General features: G+C 47.0%; 1 protein-coding gene across 2 annotated transcripts in view; it reads right to left on the bottom strand.

Moving 5' to 3' along the window:
• Window positions 1-1,016: 1,016 nt before the first annotated feature.
• The window catches only part of ogdha (oxoglutarate dehydrogenase a), a 30,219-nt gene continuing 10,104 nt past the window's right edge, over window positions 1,017-21,131 (bottom strand). Inside the window, exons 5-25 of one of the 2 annotated variants that reach the window (XM_015960362.3) lie at window positions 17,937-17,981; window positions 17,048-17,092; window positions 10,604-10,719; window positions 9,190-9,344; window positions 8,969-9,115; window positions 8,804-8,894; window positions 8,526-8,705; window positions 8,297-8,425; window positions 8,051-8,230; window positions 7,703-7,855; window positions 4,661-4,763; window positions 4,436-4,564; window positions 4,210-4,360; window positions 3,956-4,083; window positions 3,702-3,880; window positions 3,543-3,614; window positions 3,348-3,473; window positions 3,105-3,177; window positions 2,865-3,028; window positions 1,294-1,448; window positions 1,017-1,205 (exon numbers count right to left, since the gene is read on the bottom strand). In XM_015960362.3, the coding sequence (XP_015815848.1) occupies window positions 1,085-1,205; window positions 1,294-1,448; window positions 2,865-3,028; window positions 3,105-3,177; window positions 3,348-3,473; window positions 3,543-3,614; window positions 3,702-3,880; window positions 3,956-4,083; window positions 4,210-4,360; window positions 4,436-4,564; window positions 4,661-4,763; window positions 7,703-7,855; window positions 8,051-8,230; window positions 8,297-8,425; window positions 8,526-8,705; window positions 8,804-8,894; window positions 8,969-9,115; window positions 9,190-9,344; window positions 10,604-10,719; window positions 17,048-17,092; window positions 17,937-17,981 (2,642 nt within the window). In that variant the 3' untranslated portion in view covers window positions 1,017-1,084. The remainder of the gene's footprint in view (window positions 1,206-1,293; window positions 1,449-2,864; window positions 3,029-3,104; window positions 3,178-3,347; window positions 3,474-3,542; window positions 3,615-3,701; window positions 3,881-3,955; window positions 4,084-4,209; window positions 4,361-4,435; window positions 4,565-4,660; window positions 4,764-7,702; window positions 7,856-8,050; window positions 8,231-8,296; window positions 8,426-8,525; window positions 8,706-8,803; window positions 8,895-8,968; window positions 9,116-9,189; window positions 9,345-10,603; window positions 10,720-17,047; window positions 17,093-17,936; window positions 17,982-21,131) is intronic. The other variant, XM_015960365.3, reaches the window with a different exon arrangement.

The following is a 21,131-nucleotide window of genomic DNA, read 5'->3' on the forward strand; positions in this document are numbered from 1 at the left end:
ATCTTGTGCCTGAAATTCTGTCAAAAAACAAAACCGGTAAAGTGAAACTTTAACATGGAGCTGAATTTTCTTTAGACAGGAACGAGGCGGAAGCAGCAGCTTCTCAGAATCCTTTATTGAATGGAGCAAAATAACAAAGACAACTTCAGTCCCCCATTATGAAAATAAATAAATGAATTTCTTTGTGTCACAGAAGCTGCAGCGGATTCAGCCTCCGCCGTCGTCTCTCTTGGTTTCCTGCTGCAACACCAGAGCGTAATAGGAAAACGTGACACGCTGCAGCGCATTTGGCACAAGATGAGTGCTCGCTTAGTGAGGCCGGGTGGGCCGAATGATCGTGGTCCAGTCCGTTTGGGGAGGATGAGCGGGGCAAAGCGGTCCCGTGTCATCTCTCATCTTTCAGAATAAGATTCAATAAAACCTCAGAGTTAGGCATTACCATAGTGACTAATTACAGACCTTCATTAATGAGCAAAAAACGCCAGAAACAAACAAAATTAAATAAACAAAAACAAAGAAAGCCTCCTCTCTCCCTGGTAGCTGGACTCCCATTCACTCCCAGAGGAGCGCTAATGAGTCTAAAGGTGGAGTTTGAAACGGGAAGTTAAACATTTCCTGTAGAGCAGAAGCATTGTGTGTGTGGGAGTGATGAAAATGATGATGATGCTTTTGCTGGTCTAGAACAGCTGGAGAGAGAGAGTGTGTGTGTGTGTGTGTGTTGCAGGCCTAGCTCCATTACAAGCAACACGTTTCCTTTTAGAGTCAAACTAAACGCTACCGAGCCCCTTTAGGGTGAAGCTGGACTCGGGTCAGATTCAACATGGCAGATAGGACCGCCTCTCTGATGTTGCATGTTGCCATGGCGACTCCATTCCTGGAAACGACTATCAGCGCGAGACATGTCCCTGTCACTCAAACTAAAGGAAGGAAACGGATGTTCTGCGAAGCTTGAAGCTGCTCCGATGAAGATCCGGTCTGCTCTGTAGTGTTGAAGCCAGACAAGATATCAGATGTTGTGTGTGTGTGTCCGTGTGTGTGTGTGTGTCCAGGTGAGGTTCTGCTCCAGGTGCAGCTGGCTACAGCTTTACTGCTGATCTCTGAATGCATCCATGTCAAAGGCGGTGTCCAGGAAGCGCCGCAGCTCCATCAGGTGAGTGTTCTTGTTTCCTGTCGCCGGAGCTGCAGCTGGATCTCTGCCGGCGTACCTGAGACACAAAGAGAACAGGGTCAGAGGTCACCAGGTGCAGTGGCCACTGATCTGCACGTAACGACGAAGGCGAAGAAGATGGCTACCCGACAGGCTTGGCCTTGTTGATGGTGGTCCTGATGCGGGGTTTCACGTAGTCGTAGTAACCCTGGTTTTTGTGCTCCTCCTGACACCAGACCAGGTCGGCGTTGGGGAAGCGCTCAAACTCCGCCTTCACCTGGTCGAATGGGAACGGAGACAGCTGCAGGGAGACAAACAACGCCGTTAACTGGGTTTCCCGTTCGGGTCAGAAACCTCAAAGCGTCAGACGTGAAACTGCTTCTGTTAAAACCAGCAACTCGAGATAATAGTAATAAATATTGTACAGCACCTTTCTGTTAGAGGACTCCAAAGCACCTTACCCCCCCCCCCCCCCCCCACACACACACACCTGCTGACGCTCCGTGTGTGTTTTTATTCCTGCAGTGAGACAAACTCACCTCACACCGTCCAGTTTGCTCTTTAAAGCTTCTATTAAATCCACCGTGTTGACGTATTTAACACGTTTCCTCTACGCTGCAGGAGTTAACGTTTACACTACGGAGTAAAAGTTCGGCAGACGCGTTTGTTTATATCTGGGTGGTGGGGGTGGGGGGGGTGGGGGACTCTGTGCTGCACACAGACAGCTGGTGTGATCAGCTCTGAAAAGCATTGATCACAATTTGCAGATCACGTTTATTTTTCACGAAGATCGGCCGCGGATTCCTCTTCTGTCGGCATTCTAGGAATCGAAATAAACTTTGAACGATTCCCGGAAAAACGAACAGTTGGAAGTCCAATCGATGCTCGAAGCCCAACCCTGTTGTGAGTTACAGAAAGACGCTCTAGTAAACAATAGTGACCATGAAAACTAGTTAAGCCGGGCGGACACTGCGTGACTTTTTGGAGCCGATTTTCCACTCGTGCGAGAATCCACGAGATCGGGGCGAGTTTTGCGTCGTGTAGTGTACAGGGGGCTACGAGAGGCGATTAACACCACGTGACCAGCTGCCGATCAGCAATGGTGAGCTCGCACGGACTTCTGGCGTGTTTGGTATTTTGCTCGTCCCTCGTGAGGGTATCGCACTGTTGAAGCGGCGCTGCGAGCAGCTGCGACCCAAAAAAAGTTCCAGAACCGCTCACGGCGCATGCGCAATCCTGCATCAACGCCGCTCGCCCGCTATTTCCCTAATAACACACGTTGTTCGTTTTTATTTCTACACGTTTTTTTACTCACAAAGATTGACACGAAAGCGTGTTTGTCGTGTTCGTGCCAAATTAAACTGATCACAAAACTCAGATTTACTTTCTTTATTTCGTTTTCCTCATCCAACCCCCATAAATCCCCGTGTGTCCCCCTGCAGCATTCCCGAAGGACAACAGGCAAACAAGAAAGTCTGACGTGTTGAGTAAAAACTGCTATTTTTAGCATATTTTAGGTCCGACGTGTTGCTACCAGACGTACAGCGTGAGCACATGGCACGTGAGATCTGCCCTGCGAGGAACTCGTAGCTGAAGCGGAGTGCTACGAGTGAAAAAGTCGCACAGTGTCCGCCCGGCTTTACTGTAAACTGTGTGTGTGTGTGTGTGTGTGTGTGTGTGTGTGTGTGTGTGTGTGTGTGTGTGTGTGTGTGTGCACCTGCTCCATGCGTGCGATGGCCACCGTGTCCTCCAGGCCTCTGCTCTTCCTCTCTTTCGTCAGCTCGTAGTAAACCTTTCCGGTGCAGAAGATCAGCCTCTTCACGGCGTCTGGACGCTCGGACACCGGACCGTCATCCGGGATCAGCCTCTGGAAGTGCGATCCTGATCGAGGAGGAAGAGGAAGATGAAGGTCACACTGAAACCTTTAGGCTCACGGACCAGGTGAGGGGCTGGTTACCGGGCAGCATCTCGTCGAAGCCGGACCTGGCCTCCGGGTGGCGCAGGAGGGATTTGGGAGTGAAGACGATCAGCTGCAAACAGGAAGGGCAAAAAGAAGATCTTCAAAATAAAAGTCTCAGTTCAGACAAACTAAATGAGAAGAGGAGTGATGGATAAGTGGGAGGGAATGACCGCCGTCAGAACCAGATCCAGGGATGTTTCTGGCTCACTGAGAAGGTTCTGGTTCTGGTCTGAGCCTCACCGGTTTCCTGAAGGGGAGCAGGATCTGCCGTCTCAGAACATGGAAGTAGTTTCCCGGGCTGGAACAGTTCACGACGATCCAGTTACAGTCGTACAGCTGACGGACCGCAAAGTCCTCTGTGATGTTCTGAGAAGCAGAACCAGCGTTAGAACACACAACCAGCTGTTGGTATCGTTCTGTTTCTGTAGCTCTCACAGGCATGACATCTGGGTCGTCGTTGCACATCTGGAGGAATCGTTCTGGACGGGCCGAAGAATGTTCTGGACCCTGAGGAGCCGAGCAGGCGTCAGTTAGAGGACACGCCTGGAAATGAACAGGGTAGTGTGTGTGCGTGTGTGTGTGTGTGTCCCTCACCATGCCCTCCATCCCGTGCGGCAGCAGTAGCACGATGCCGTTCTGCCGGACCCACTTGGCCTGACCCGGACAGATGAACTGGTCGATGATGCACTGGGCTGTGTTGTGGAAGTCTCCGAACTGGGCCTCCCACAGGATCAGGGCGTTGGGACTGGCCATGGCGAAGCCCAGCTCAAAGCCTGGAGAGGTCAGGGTTCAGAGGTCAAAGGGAACGCGGGGGCAGAGGGACAGCGGGGACAGCAGCGGACACTCACCGAGGACGCCGTACTCGGACAGCGAGCTGTTACAGACCGTGTACGGGGCCTGGTCCGGACTCAGGTGGTTCATCGGGATGCAGGTCCGCTTGTCCACGTTCTGGTCGTGGAGGACATGGTGACGGTGGCTGGGGTCAAACAGTTTAAACACGAGTCACACACGGTCTAGAGAAGAACCCCGGCCCAGTCCCGGTCCAGGTCCAGCCAGGTCAAACCCAGTTCTGGTTCTGGTACCAGTTTGTCCCCTACGGTACCTGAATGTCCCTCGCTCTACATCCTGACCCGACAGTCTGACGTGGATGCCCTCTTTCAGCAGCGACCCGAATGCCATGTATTCTGCCAGGGCCCAGTCCACCGTCCGGTGCCGGACCATCTCAGCTCGGCCTTTTAGGATCCGGCTCAGACCTGATTGGACACAAACAGTCAGTCCTATTCAGATCCCAGAAAACCTTCCGGAGCGTCTCTGAGCTGGACTCGGACCTCCGTGGATGGTGAAGTCCTCTACGGGGACGGAGGACGCCACCTGTCCAATTTGGTTCAGGTCCGCCTCGGAGATCCCGGTGGTGGGACAGCTCATGGACTTGGGCTGTCCGTCCAGAGTGAAAAAACCTGGAAGAAGAACTTCTATGAGACCAGCAGCAGGTTCTGAGACTTAAGGTTCTGGGTTTGGGTTTGGGACGGCAATGGTTCTGGTCCCAGTCTCACCGGGCCACGGGGAGTCCAGCCAATGCTTGATGTGGAGGATCTTCTCATCTTTGGAGCGTGCGTGAGCCTCCTCACAGATCTTGTCGTACTTGGCGATCTCCTCCTGCAGAAGAACAAAGTCACGTGTTTACTCATCTAACGGAGGAAACAAACCACTCAGGAGGGTAAACAACCCGTCTGTTTGGAAGAAAACCCAGGTGTGGTGGTGGAACCGCTCATCTAAAGGCGACAGCGCCATCTTGGGTGGTGGGCGAGGCTAAATGAGAGGAGGGCGCCAGGTAAAGGCCTGTGAGGGAACGTCCGGAGAAGACCTCCTTCGGTTTATTTTTGTTACAGCGAGAGAGGAGAGGGGACCGGGTACAGAGTTACAGAAATTTTAAATTAGACTTTACTGGAAGTAAATTCTAGAGACTAAAATAAATTTTAATGTGTAAAAAAATTAAAATAAATTATTTTAAACAGTTTAAAGGGACATTATGGAAGTCTGACAGCCAAAACATGTATAGAAATAATAAATGTCTTCTTCATACATTCTCCTGCAATGCCCTGGTCCTGTAGAATGAGCCCTGGCATTTTTACTGTGATTGCCTGTTTTTCTGTAAAATCACAGAAAAAGAGAGATGCTCGGGTCGAGCAGGCTGCTTCATGCGCGTTCACGCTCAGGCATCGCCCGTAGCATTTGCTATCCGTAGCTTTAGCGGCAGAGAGAGAGGCAGTGCCACTTTGTCGCTGTTCCTAACGCCTAGTGACAAAGCTAGCTACATTTCTGAGGACCCTTAGCTACTTTCTGTAGAACTTTCTTCTAGATATTTCCTGCTAATTAGCAACAAAATAGCCATTTTCACTCCGAACCGTTCTTTGAACGTTGTTTCAGCTGTCATCAAGGATATAAATGTTACAGATACAAAGGACGTCACTGGCGCTTTAGCTCACCCAGTAAGACGTTGGACTCTCGCGCTGAAGACCTGGGTTTGATTCTGGATGTGAACATAGTTTATTTAGTTTATTTTTTACATTAATGGTATATTTTTTTACAGTAAGATGCCCAAATTTTTATTTGAGACTCGCCGAACGGCATTGAATTCACAGATAAAAAAGATGTGGGTTCAACTTTCATTTTGGAACAATTTTTCAAGCAAGGGAAGGGAATGATCTGAGCATGCAGGAGGACTGACCCATCATAAACCTTTGTCGGCTGTGCTGAAGAGAAAGGTACAGAACCACATTATTTAATTAATTAGCTGTGTGTTCTCCTGTCCTCTGTCCTCCAAACCACACACACACACACACACACACACACACACACACACACACACACACACACACAAACACACACACACACACAAGGGACTGTCTCAGCTGTTATTTTCGTTAAGGAGTGTGCACGTACAGCATGCGCGCCTCGTGCACGAGCCCACTATTGAAGCTGCAGCTACACGTTAGGCCTGAGTGGCGATCGCGAGCAAAAAAACTTCAAATTTCCTTAAGAGTCCCTTTAAGTTTCTCTCTGTTTAGGAAACATCAATTCTTTGTCTTTCTCAGCTGAACCTTAAAGAGCAAGTCACCCCCTGCCAGAATCTTAATCCACTCCCACTTCCTGTTTGAAAAATGCAACAAATGCTGTTGCCTAGCAGACTGAAAGGGTGGAGCCGATAAACACACACACAGGCTCACAACGACATTGTGACATCATATGGTACCAGCTGACATCATAAGGCACATCTTAGCCAATAGCGATGGCAGATTTAAATTCAAATGCAGTGCAGTTTTTACCTGAATAGGGCACAACGCTAAGTGTTTTAGGCAGAAATGTCTTATTTCAACTAAGATGCACCAGAGAGCCAAACTATTGATTACACGTGTCTGCAGCACGATTAGACACTCATTTTTAAAATTTATCAGCAAAATAAGTTGATTTGGGGGTGACTTGCTCTTTAAACAGGCTGAAATATTAAAACAGACTTTTTTCAGTCTTCAGGAAATGACCCAACCTTTAGGTCTTTGTTAGAAACATACGTTTTTCCACATCTGCTGAACAGACAGATGTACTGGCCTGGCAGCGATGATGAATATTAAAAGCTGAAATAATGGTCAAAGGAGGAGACGGCAGCGCTCAGGACATTTATTATCCCTCAAAGAAGACAAAGTGAGAAGTACGGGCATTTTTTGGATATCTGAAGAATGCCGAGGGACAGCTGATAGAAGACGGCTATCCTGTTTGCAGCACGTGCAGAAAAAGTGTCTGTGAAAGGCAGCAACGCTTCAAATCTCATGACACATCTGTGTGACCATCACCCACAACTCTACAGTCAACGCAAGGCTAGCTAACGTTAGCGTTTTAGCTAAAATGTGTGATCCGAGGATTTGGGTCGAGGGAGAATGCAACGAGTCGCTATATGAAGCAGCCGCAGCGCCGCTACCTGCATATAAACCGTGTCGCGGACACCGCCATGTTGAAATGACGCTATGCATTACGGGGCTCCCAGGGGCAGATAAGAGTTGGTCTCTCTCCGAGAATAATTATGAATTTAACAACGATTACTGCCTGATGACATTTTCCCACATCTGCAAAGCTCACTGGAAGGACACAAACCGAGGACAATATTTTCCTGATATAGGGTTTATTACTCAAGTAAGGGTAAAAAAGTATCTGATTAGAAGGCTACTTGAGTACTGAGTATCATCTGGTCTAATATTTTTAAAATGATGACATCAAACAGACAAACATTAAGAAGTTATGGGCAAATATTGGTATTTTAAAGACTAAAGGGAATAAATGTAAACAAATAAACAACATAATTACAAAATAACACATTTTAGGCTAAATTTAGACACAAACTGAGGACAATATTTTCCTGATATACAGGATTTATGTAGTCGTCTGAAAATGTTACATGTTTAAAAAAATACCGCGATAATACCGAAAACCGTGATTATTTTGGTCACAATAACCGTGAGGTTCAATCTTCACACCGTGACAACCCTATTTCCATGTGAGTCTGGTTTCCATAGAAACGTCTCTCCCAACTCTGAACCCTTTACCTCGTATTCCTGCCTGCTCACGGCGCCGTCGGCGATCAGCTTTTCGGCGTATTTTTGCAGAACCGGCTTCTGCTTCTTGATCTGTTTGTACATCAGCGGCTGAGTGAACATGGGCTCGTCCATCTCGTTATGGCCCATCCGACGGTAACACACCTGCACACAGGTAAGCATGGCTGGATCATGCGGGGACAGGTGAAAACATCCCAACTAAAACAACACATCACAGTAGAGGCGTGTGCAGCGCCACCTGCAGTTGGAGGTGAGATTAAAATCACGTTTCTAGCTAAACTCAAACAGAAAAGCAGAAGTAGGTGGACAAGGTCAGGTCAGGTGTGAGGAGAAGCTCACCAGATCGACAACCACATCCTTGTGGAAGGCGGCTCTCCACTCGGCGGCCACCTTGCAGACGTAGATGACGGCCTCGGGGTCGTCGGCGTTCACGTGGAAGATGGGAGCGTTGACCACGCGGGCAACGTCGGTTGGGTACGGAGACGAGCGCGCCATTCGGGGGTCGGTGGTGAACCCGATCTACAGACAGACAGAAGGTCAAAGGTCGTTCACCTGCAACGGGATCAGTGCGGGGTCATCCCTCACCTGGTTGTTGACCACCACGTGCACAGTGCCGTGCGTGGTGTAGGACGGCAGATCAGACAGGTGGAAGGTCTCGTAGACGATCCCCTGACCCGCAAACGCAGCATCTCCATGCAGCAGGATGGACATCACCTGGACAGGTAACACACAGATAAACAGGTCGATCGCTTAGCCTCTGAAAGAACACTTGAGGAGGACGTGGGCACGACCTGGATGCGCGTTCCGGACTCACCCGGTTTCCGTTGGTGTCTCCACAGTAAAACTGCTCAGCTTTGGTTTTTCCTTGAACCACTGGGTCCACGGCCTCCAGGTGTGAAGGGTTTGCCACCAGAGACAAGGTGATGTTCCGGTCCGTCACTCGGTTTATCCGGCGATGGTACATGCCCAGGTGGTACTTTACGTCCCCGGAGCCCTGCGAAGCAGAACCGCGGCAGGCCCGATGTTAGCGCCAGACCCAGTCTGGTCCCATAAACCAAACATCTTCATCAGGATCAATCCAACAGCTCCAACCTCATCAGCAGATTCCAGTCTGGAGTCAAACTGGCAGAAGATCTGCTCCAGCTCTTTACGGATCACGTTGGCCAAAACGTTCAGCCGACCTCTGAAAGAGAGGACCTCCGAGAGTCAGACGCCTCCTTCAGTGTGTGTAGGTGTGTGTGCGTGTGTGTGTGTTACCTGTGAGGCATGCCCATGATGACGTTCTCCACCCCGTTCTCTGAGGATTTATCAATGATGGTTTTTAGAGCTGGGATCAGAGATTCGCACCCCTCTAGTCCAAAGCGTTTCTCTGCAGACCACTTCTTCTGCAGAAACTCCTCAAACCTGAAGGCACAGATTCAGACTGGATGACACGCCCGTGCACGCCTCCTCCTGCTGGTCGAACAGCTGGAGTTTACCTGGTGGAGCGGACCATGCGAGCCAACAGAGTCCTTTTCTCCTCCAGAGTGAACTGCATCACTCCAGGAGTCTCAAACTTCTGTCTGATCCACTGACACTGCTCCAGGTCATTGATGAACATGAACTCCACGCCGATGTGCTGACAGTACGCCATCTACACGCACAAACACGCAGAAAGTTCCGAAATAACTCGGATCGTTACTTGAACAGGATAAGACGGACCTACTGACTCGGACCTCTGATGGACACCTGCTCTGTGTTCAGAGTCTCACATATGACTTCCATACCGGAACCATCAGCTCCAGAGCTCTACTCTACCTGCTCTCTATGGCCTTACATTAGTCGGACCGTCATGCGACACCTACTCTATACTGGGCAGGAGGAAAGACCCAGATCAGGAGCTGGAGGCGGGCTTAAAGAGAACATATCAGATCATGAGATCTGTGTTTAAAATTTATTTTTCTTCCGGCTCTTGGAGGGTGCAGACGCTTTTTTCCTCCTCTCCTCCATATCTTATCCTCAAGGCTCTTTGTCTGTCTGTGTGTGCTGGGTGCACGGCTGCTTCCGCATTTTTTCTGGAAACTGAAATCACTAAAATGGATCTCATCAGGTGGTCTCAACGCGACTGATACAATGTCTTCAACGATGGGAACGGGAGAAGGGGCTCCCGGATGTCCCTCCGGGACAGACCCAGTTGGACACATCATGGACTCCTGGAAACAGTGGAACTTGATCTGTCTTTCTCAGCTGTCTGTGGAGGACTCTGAAGACGTGTGGATATTTGTGGTGTTGGTGTCGGGTTTCCTGCTCATTGGCCTTGGAGGCTTCCTGGCTTACTGGAAAATTAACGAGCTGTCGAGGAATATCGGCCTGATCCCGGAGCTCAGAGATGGTTTGCACCGCGCTGTGAATTCACAGACTCACATAATTGTCTTCTGTGACTCTTAAAAAAAACAGTAAAAACGCTGAGAAACGCTGGCAGCGAATGAATTAACAATGACGTCGAACACTTCTCACCGGTGATTTTGACGTGGTCGTGACTAATTGACTAATCCTGGCAGCACTAAACATCGCATGGTTTAACAGTCAGAAGCTCAGCTGGTGTTTGTGAATCCTGCTCGCGTAGAACTCCTGCTCACAGCTGTTTAAACAGAGTGATAAACTGTCTCCCTACACCGTGATCCTCTACAAAAACTCATGAGTGATTTTAAGAAGTTGCTCCAATGTTCTGGTGGTCTTATGTCTTCCAAGTCTGGTAAAATAAAAAGTACCAGATTTAAACATGGTATCAGGGTCAAATAAATAGAGGCCCTCAGGGGCAGCTTGAGCTCAAGAGGAAGTCAAAAGATGGCTGCCTCCTCTCCGGGTTTCCCCGTTTTCATGTCGATGTCACCTGCTCGTCTCTGGTGTTACCTCCAGTCGGCGGATGATCTCCTTCAGCGGCAGCGCCGTCTCCGAGGCACCGATGAAGGTGGTGGTGGGCAGCCGGAACACCTTATCCAGGTCTGACTCGTCCAGCCCGTAGAAACCTACAAGTCCCATGATGCAAAGCAGCAGAGGCAGAAAGAGAGAGAGGGAGGGACAATCAAGGAACAAGAAGGAAAGGAAGGAGTTGCAGAAAGGTTGTAGGAAACAGGAAGCAAGAGGACATGAAAGAAAGCAAGGTCATGTGTTTGTTCACACAGAGAGAGAGAGAGAGAGAGACAGAGAGAGAGTCACAGGCTAGGCTAGGCCAAACTTCTTGCAACATTTGGGGTGTGTGTGTGTGTGTGTGTGTGTGTGTGTTAGCTAAAGTCAACTGTTTGATCTGAAGTTTGTGTTTCAGGACTGAACCTGAACATCGTTTAAAATGTTTTTATCCTCCCTGTTTCCTGATCATTAATAACAACAAATGGTGACTTCCTGTTTCTCTACGTGTAGGAGAAGGTTGTGCTGCACCAGCTGCAGGTCAATCTGGATGTTCATGGATTTGGGGAGGTGCTTCAGCCTGGTCAAGGCCTGCTACATCACAGAGTCAGCTTTGTTCAAGTGTTTTTATAATGAGGGGAGTCTTGGATGTAACTGCTGATCGATACCGTTGACCATGAAATTCAGATTTACGGCCTGGAACAGGGGGCGGGAATTACTGGGCCGGCCATTCAGGGGGTTAGGTTTCATCCCTCGGAAACTTTTTGCGTGAGAATAAGCCCTACTTCACAAGGGAAGCATCAGCGGCGCAGGGCAGCAGCGGTTAAAGCATTGCATCAAAAGGAATCCAGTATAAATAAATGGAAGTGACTCAAACCGGTTGCAACACAGACATTTTCAGGTGAGCTCCAGAAGCAGCGCGCCGCGCCGCTACCGGTAGGATTGGGTGCTATTATTGCCAGAAGCTGCTTCTGGGACACGGCAATTTCCACAATTAATATAGAGCTAGACAGGAAATCACACACTGTTTCAGTGTAAAACCTCTAGTAATTTTCAAAATAAAAGACTATTGCAGCGATGCAATTACATGGCTTTGTAGATTATGTCAAAATAACAGCTTATTTACTCCCAGTATTAGTGTTTTTATGGCTTTAATCCTGACAGTGGACTGGAACAACATCTTAAAGGACATCAAACAGCAATATAGACATGACTTAATGGATGGCATAAACAAACAGACCTTTGAAGTCTCGAGGGATTTTGTGATCTTGAGAGTCCAGCAAGAAACACAACGGAGAAGCCAGTCCACGGCCGAGATTCTCCCGGTGTGCAAACTCGCAAGAAAACTGTTCCACACCCAGTGTTGGGAAAGTTCGTTTAAAAAAACGAACTAGTTCAAAGTTCAGTTCATACATTTTAAAATTAACTAGTTTGTTTCTTAGTTCATAATAAAAAAAAAATAATATATATATATATATATATATATGTAAACATATTTACATATATATATATATGTGTAAATATGTTTACATATATATATATATATATATGTAAATATGTTTACATATATATATATATATATATGTAAACATATTTACATATATATATATATATATGTGTATATCGGTGTATATATATGTATATATTTACATATATATATGTGTATATATATTTTTTACATATATATGTATATATACATATATATATATATATGTATATATGTATATATATATATATATATGTATATATATACACATATATATGTATATATGTATCTTAGGAAGCAGGCTGAAGTAGCAAACTAAACATATTAAAAGTGCAAAACATTAAAAAATTAATAATCTTTCGGTGAAGTCTCTTCAATTTTTCCAAATGAACTTTGACTCCTGAACACAGCATAGACGTAGAAGAATAGACGCCGCACCAACCGCTACTGCCTATGTTTGGCCGCCTTCGCGGGTTCTACTTTTTATAAACTCGATGGTTAACAGGATGTTTTAGCTAGGCTTTCACTCCGGAAAAGCTCAGAGGAGATCTGGAGCTAGAACAGCAAAAGAACGCGTTCACAAACCCGTTCACGCACGCCAAGACGAGCACAGTCACTTTTACGTTCGACAGGCAAAATACGAACGAGTTCAGTTCACTTTCACGAAAAAAAAAAAAGAAAGAAAAAATTCACGAACGATTGTTCAATGAACGCGTTCGGGCACACCACCGATGGCTCCAGTGTGAAGTAGGCGTAAGACGTGTCATCTGCCTACGTCGCCATGGACTAAGGCATGCCACAGGGGTCTAGTCTTGTATCGCTTCTGTTCTCTGTCTATTTGCTGCCATTGGGCAAGTTGTTCCACAAACACAAGATAAGTTTTTACTTATGCAGATGAATACCAGGTCCATGTTGCCCTGAAGAGTGGTGCAACAATCTCAGTCCAGCTGTTTTCAGACTATTTATCAAAGGTTAAAGCTTGGTTGCTCTCAATTCAACATTGACAAAACTGAGCCCAAATGTGAGAAGTGAGAATTTAACGGCTCCAGAGTTGACATCACTGGCCTCATTTAGGAAGGAGGTCAGTACTAATCTGGGAGTAGAAATGGATGATGAGCTCACTCTAGAAACACATCAATGAGACCGTCAGATCTGGTGTTGTTCTTATTTTCACTTGAAGGTGCATCTCTAAGATTAGACCTGTTCCAACGAGGGCTCATCTGGAAACTGTCATCCATGTGTTTGTGACCTCAAGTCTTAACTCCTGTAATTCCCTGCTTGTATGGAGAAGCCAGGCCTCCATCTTTAGAATGCAGATGTTCCACAACGCTGCATCTAGATCCTTAACAGGTACAAAGAGGAGAGAGCACATCACTCCAGTCTTGGCTACGTTGCACAGGCTCCCAGTTCGGTACAGAATCCACTTTAAAACCCTTTCATTTAGGGCTGCACGATATAAGGAAAACCTGCGATATTCGATAACAGTGATTAATATTGCGATGATGATATTACTTGCGATAAATAAAAATTTAACTCAGGAACTAAAATAATCCAAAAAAAATTCATCAAAATGAGAAAAGCTAAAGATGTGAGGAAAGGGAAAAAGAAAATGAACAAGAAAAGGTAATAGATGGATCCCTGGAACAGCAGAATCAGCAAAAAGAGCAGAACAAAGCTACCTCAGGTGTTTGCTAACCATCTAAATTCAATTCAATTCAAAACCACTTTATTAATCCCAGAGGGAAATTGATTGCTGTAGTAGCTCAGAATAATAATAATAATCAAGTCATCAAAGAGTTGTTGTATATTACAATGGTTGTTGGCAGGAAGGATCTCCAGCAGCGGTCAGTGTTGCAGCCAAACTGAAGAAGCCTCTGACTGAAGACACTCTTCCGTTGTCGGACAGTCTTGTGAAGAGAATGCTCAGGGTTGTCCATAATGTTCTTGATTCTCTGGAGAATCCTTCTTTGCATCATCTCCTCCAGCGGTTCCACAGTCGTCCCCAGAACAGAACCAGCCTTTTTTATTAGGCTGTTGAGCCTTTTCAGGTCCCTGCTTCTGATGCTGCTACCCCAACAGACGATGGCTGAAGAGATTACACTCTCAACAACAGACTTGTAGAAGATCTGAAGCATCTTGCTACAGACATTGAAGAACCTAAGCGTCCTCAAGAACCTAAGCGTCCTCAAGAAGTGCAGTCTGCTGTGTCCCTTCTTGTAAACGGCTTCGCTGTTCTTTCTCCAGTCCAGTCTGTTGTCCAGGTGACCTCCAAGGTATTTGTATTCCTCAACCACCTCCACTTCTTCTCCCATGATGGAAACAGTGTTTCACTCCACCCTGTTTCTTCTGAAGTCTAAAATCATCTCCTTTGTTTTGTTCACGTTCAAGGTCAGATGATTGTTTCCACACCATGCCACAAAGCGCTCCACCAGCTCTCTGTACTCAGCTTCCTGTCCATCTCTGATACACCTGACAACTGCAGAGCCATCTGAGTATTTCTGTAGATGACAGGTCTCTGATTTGTACTGGAAGTCTGAGGTGTACAGGGTGAAAAGGAATGGTGAGAGTACAGTCCCCTGTGGTGCCCCAATGTTACTGATCGCCTGGTTTGATGTGCAGTTCTTCAGCCTCACAAACTGTGGTCTGTTTGTCAGGTAGTCTTTAATCCAGGTGATAGTTGAGGCCCCCACCCGTGTCTTCTGGAGTTTCTGGCAAAGTATATCAGGCTGGATTGTGTTAAACACACTGGAGAAATCAAATAACATGACCCTCACAGTGCTGCCTGCTTTGTCCAGATGACAGTGGGTTGGTTGAAGCAGCTGGATGATGGCATCTTCAACTCCAACTCCATGGTGATATGCAAACTGCAGCGGGTCCTGATATGTCCTAGTTTGCTTATTCAGGTGGACCAACAGGAGTCTCTCCAGGACCTTCATGATGTGGGATGTCAGGGCAACCGGTCTGTAGTCGTCATTGACTGATGGGCGAGTTTTCTTTGGAACTGGAACAAGGCAGGATGTCTTCCACAGGACTGGAACCTTCTCCTGGGCCAGACTGAGGTTGAAGAGGTGCTGCAGAATCCCACAGAGCTGCTCTGCACAGGCCTTCAGTACCCTGGGGCTGACACCATCTGGACCTGCAGCCTTGTTCCTGTTCAGTCTCTCCAGCTGCCTCTTCACCTGACTTCTAGAGACAGATAGGTGGGAGGGGGAGGTAAATGGGGCAGCAGCATCTCCTGACTTGGTTGAAGACAGATTTATAGAACCAGAAGAGTCCATGACTGCGTTAGAGGACATAAGAGCTGGCGTGTGACAGGAAAATGTTGGATCAGAGGAGGATGGGATGTCTGATTGGCTGGGGACAGGCGAGGAGGATGCCGGGTTTGTTCCTGAACTGAACCTATTGAAGAACTTGTTCAGTTCATTGGCTGTGTCCAGGCTGCCATCTGTGCAATCCTTCCTCTGCTTGAAGCCTGTGATCTTCTTCATCCCTGACCAGACATCTCTGATATTGTCCCTCTGTAGTTTGTTCTCCAGCTTCTTCCTGCATGCCTCCTTGCTGTCTCTGATCTTGATCTTCAGTTGCTTCTGTATACTCCCCAATAATTCCCTGTCTCCCTCCTTGAAGGCTCTTTTTTTCTCATTTAGCAGATTCTTCAGTTCACTGGTGATCCAGGGTTCGTTATTAGCGAAGCAAAATGAAGTGCCGTCCGCTTCGGGGGCGGGCATCTAACCTATGAGAACCCACCCGATTGGCCAAATGGGTGAAGATCTCTATTTGATTTGTTAAAAAACATCATGCTTCCGTTTGATTGACAGAACACATTATGTTTAGCAAACATTTGAGCTGACCATTCATTGCGATATTTTTCAGCTCTTTGCGAGATGCACATTGTGCACGCTGATAACGATATATTTACGATATATTGTGCAGCCCTACTTTCATTCGTTTTTAAAGCGTTGCACGGAGCGGCTCTGTCGTATTTGTCTGAGCTGCTGTGCTCACTCGAGCCTCTTCGGGCGACCAATCAGCTCCCGTTGGTCGCTCAGACCAAAAAGGAGGACGGGGCCGGGCTTTCGCGGTTGTGAGCCCAAGGCCGTTGACCATTAGATGGAATCCCTCAGTTGAGATGTTTAATGTCAGCCTTTTTGAAGAATGCACAGTAAACAGTGTCGCCATTTCGTGTTTTACTGTTTAGCAGTACTTTGTGTACTTCGTAGTGATCGCTCTTCCCTGCTGTTGTTTGATTTGTAAATGTTTTTGTGTGTGCGGCGTTCAGCCCTCGGACCGTCAGGTGGTGGTCCAGGTCAGGTCAGATCCAGTCCCGTTTTACGTTGTTAACCAAACAAAGCCGAGGTGTTAGCCATCAGGGAAGGATTTAAAACACATTAGCGACCCTGACTTTGATCCAATCACAACCACCAGAACAATGAGACCAGGGCTGAGAAACTGGTGATGCTGAGAACCAGATAGATTTAAATCAGTTTTATAATAAATGTTTCATAGTTCTTATTTGTGAGATGATTTAAAACCAAATGCAGCTGTAAATAAATCATTTTTAATCATTTACGGACTTTGATCTCGTCTCCAACTGAGATAAAATATCAGCCGTTTCTTTTTTTCAGCTCTGTGAACTCGTTCGACAGTTCTGGTCTCAGAGGTCAGGTTCAGATCAGACCATCACGCAGCGATCAGCAGCAACGGGTCACGTGACTAAGCTGGGGAGGGGGTGTTCTGCGGGAGTTCAGCTCAAAAACAACAACTGTTGGTTTCCGTTTGAACATGACTGAATCAGCCAATCAGAGAGCTGGCGGTTAACCGTTCAAGCAGCAAAATCAGCCAACCAGGAAGCAGTACAGCATACAGCAGCACGCGAGTCACGACTCAAGGCTGTCCATCACCCCTCCACCCCAGGAAGGCGGTGACGGAGACGTGAAGCAGGACGACAAACCGAGCAACGTTACCCATCTGAGGACGACCGACTCCGAACCGAGCGTGGCAGTCTGACTCTGAAACAGACACACAAGACTTTAACAACACACACCCGCAGCTGGCAGAACCAGAACCGGAACCCGGACCTGCATCAGATGCTCAGAGCTTCAAGGTTTCTGTTGACCTGCTGTGTCAGTCGTTAATCAGCTAGTTACCGGCTGGTTATCAGTAGATCTCCATCGGTTACTGAACATCTACAGTTTGCTGCATTCTAACTAGTTTTTAACTACATGAACCCAACTTTTTCTCTTGGTTTGTTTTTCTGTAAAAATCCGTAAGATACACAGATTAAAGGAACAAAAGTTATTATAGTAATAGTAATAGTAATGATAATAATAAAGTAAATATCACTAATGATGACGATCTGAGAAAACCCATAAAAACTGGAGGAGACGGATGTGGTAGACTCAGCTGGAGGCTCCGCCTCCATCAGAAACAGACCTGGATGCTCCAGCAGCCGACAGCTGTCAGCTTCAGGAAGCAGCAAAGCAGCAGACCCACCTGGAGCCCTGTGACCTCTCACCGTGGTTCAGTGTTTCCTCCACTGTTGACCTCTGAGCTGCCTGGAGCAGCAGCATCACTGATGACAGCAGAGCTGACGTTTAAACAGTCATCAGGTTGGTTAAAACCCATCAGAACATCTGGAGGAGTTTGATGGAAACGGTTTAGAAGAATCTACTAAAACGGCAGTAAAACACTGAACCACATGAAACGTGTCAGTCTTTCTGCTGCTTCTGCAGGAGGAGTTCCAGGTGGGAAGCTGCTGCTGCTGCTGTTGGACCGGGCCAGAACCTGGTTGTGGACCCAGAGCACACTAAGCTAGAGGCTGCACGGCAGGAACACAGCAGGATGATCTCGTACCTCCCACCATTAGGAGTCTCAGCCTCTCCTTGAACACAGCCACATCTGGAGGGTCACCAGCAGGGGGCAGCAATGAGGAGAAACACCATCATGAGTCATCACATCGTTATATACCTCCACCATGTTTAGCCCGTAACACACCACCATCACAACCATCCACAGCTCGAAGAGACCAATCAGCAGCCCGGTGCCTCGTCGTCTCCACCGCGTCATCGTTTCTGACGCGGTGAAGAGAACGAGACGCAGCTCAACCATGCTGAGGTTAGACAGGAAGCAGGTCACCTTCACCACAGCTGGGACAAGACTAACTCCTGGGAGCAGGGCGCACTTCGCTTTCATTACAAACTCACACCCAGAGGGAAACCACGTCTAAAAATAAAACCATCTGATCTCAGATCATTTCTCTGAACGGTTTCATAAATCTAAAAATAACTGAATATAAACACAAAACTGTCTGAAGTCAGAGGGTTTATTAAATGTGGAGGAAACGTTTTTAAAAAGTAAAACCCACATAAATTATTTTTCGATTAAGTTCTGGTTCTGAAACATCTACACCGTTTTATATAATGAAGCTGAGCCGGTTACAGGAACGCAGAACCGAGACCATCAACACGCCACAATCAGCCAGCAGGTTCGGCCACAGGTTCCCGAGCCAACCAGCTAGCAACGCAAAGTGATACCAACCAGATGGGTTACAGAACCAACAGGCGATTCCAGGACTCTAGAAGGTGCTATATCAAATACAGGCCATTTACCATTTAGTTGAAATTACCAACGGAACAGGTCACCGACCCAAAGAGTTGCATGTTCAGACGTAAACCAGAACTTCAGGATGTAAATCAGTGGTGCTTTTGTTGAATTTGTTTGTTAGAACCGACAAGATCCGTTTGTCTGGAGCTGGAAGCCCCGCCCCGTCTACTCACCACAACTCAATCAGCTGTTTTAATCATCTAATCAATAATTCCAGCTAGGGCTGGGCGATTTGGCCTTAAATCAATATCACGATATATTGAGGATTTCACCTCGATAGCGATAAACGGACGATAACTACAGGTGTGCGCAGAGACAAAAGTTGTCCACTAGATGGGGCTGTCACGTATATCACGCTGAGTCACATTTTTACGTGACTCAAGGTGGTACAGCTTCTTAAAGGGACATGAACGTTGCCAACCTACACACATCTTTTCATTTTTTACTATCAAATTTATTGACATGGGAAAAATGATCTCGATAAAAGTCAGAAATTTTGATAATGAGAAATTTTCGCTTTATTGCCCAGCCCTAGTTCCAGCTAAGCTTTGGTGAGAACCTGGTGGATCTGCGTGTCGGCACCTGGAAACCAGCTCTAGCTCTAATCAGGACAACGTCTCTGGTTTTATCAGAGACCTGCAGCCAGCCACTAGGGGGCGGTCCTTATGCTTCTATGTCTAGTTCAAACAGAACCAGCCCAGTTTAAAACACCTGAACAGAGCCTCGGTTATCGGCGGTTAATAGCTTTAAATTTAAGACAAAAGTTTGAAAGCAAAAACAACAGAAACTTTCATCTAAACTGTTTTTAAACTGTTAGACATGCATGTTAGACTGATTAATAACACACGCTAACGGCTTCATGCTGGCTTTAGAAGGCTGCCAGGTCCTCCTAGACCACTAGATGGCAGTAAGTGATCCACACAGCTCCTTTAAACTACAGCTGGAGAAGATAAGAGGTGTTTCTCAATGTCAAGGCGCCTGGCCTTGCGAGGCGATGTCTTGCAAGGCCAGGCGCCTTGCTTACGAGGACAGTATCCTTCCTTGGTCAAAGAAAACAGTTAAATGGAAAAGACTCTCATCACGTGACCGCGGCTTCCACGGCGGTCACGTAACGTCACGTGACGGGGAGATAACATTATATTTTATACATATTGGTTTCAATATATAATGAGACTTTTACTTTTTAAATTGTGTATATGTTTATTAAATTAAAAATATAAGTGAGTTACTACCCGCTAGCCACCGAAGCTGCAACTACTAAGCTACTAACCAACCATAGATAACTTCTTTGGATCTAAAACAACATTTTAAATTAGCTGACTTACTTTTAAACTTGAAAATTGTCCCCGAAGTAGCTGCCGGCTTCTGATCCGCCGTCCTTTTGAAAATACCGCGGTGTATTCTGGGTAATTTTTGACCAAGGCTAGGCTACAAGACACCTCCCGTGTATCATCGCACAGCTAGCTAAACGGCTAACAAACGGCGAACACACGCCTCGGTAGAACGTGAACATTGGAACACGTCTTGGCGGCTCCTGATGACGTATCTCCTAGGCAACAGGGGCGGAGCCAAGACATCACGGCGAGGTTCCTTGGCTTTGAGAAACACCCAAAGTCCCACACACACCACACACAGCCGCGCTCGGGAACCATTTGGTGGTTTTACCCCCCAATCCAACCCCTTAATGCTTAGTGTCAAGCAGGGAGGCATTGGGTCCCATTTTTTCTAAGTCTTTGGTATCACTCAACCAGGAATCGAACCGTGATCTCCCAGTCTCAGGGCGGACACTACCACTATGCCACGATTCAAACCTTCAACCTGAATAAATCTGTGTTTATTGTGTCAGTAATAAAAACAATGAGCTCTTAATGAGCTCCTGCTAGGTGTGCCCAACCCTGATCCTTGAGATCCCCTCTCCAGCATGTTTTAGACGTTTCCCTGTTTCAACACACCTGATTTGAATCAGTGGTGATTAGCAGTGTTCTGCAGAGCCTGAGTAGCTGCTGAACAGGTGATTCAGCCACTGAATTAGCGGAGTGAGACATAAAACAAGCTGGATATGGGATCTTGGGGATCAGGGTTGGGCACACCTGGTTAGTAGAACCAGAGAAGGAAGATGGTTCCAGTTTTAACCAACTTCTCTTTAGAAGAAGCATCAGTTTTATGGTTCTGTTTCAAGCTGATAGTCAATTCCTATAACTAGCACCTCTAACAGGGTTAGTTTTCCACATGGGGAAGAGTTAAACCTTCGTCCTATAGGAGGAGCTTCCAGTGAGCCAACACAGCCAGGAAAACTGCCCTCGTACAAGAGAAGGTGAAGAATCCAGCCAGCACTCCGAGGAAAGTCCTCCAATGAGCAGCAGCTTCAGATCTCAAACGGCTGCTTCTACAGGTGAGTCTGAGAGCCAGGTGAATCAGGGTAAGAGAACAGGTGACAAGGCAGTG

The sequence above is a fragment of the Nothobranchius furzeri genome, chromosome 10 (genome assembly GCF_043380555.1).
Source record: "Nothobranchius furzeri strain GRZ-AD chromosome 10, NfurGRZ-RIMD1, whole genome shotgun sequence".
NCBI lineage: Eukaryota > Metazoa > Chordata > Actinopteri > Cyprinodontiformes > Nothobranchiidae > Nothobranchius > Nothobranchius furzeri.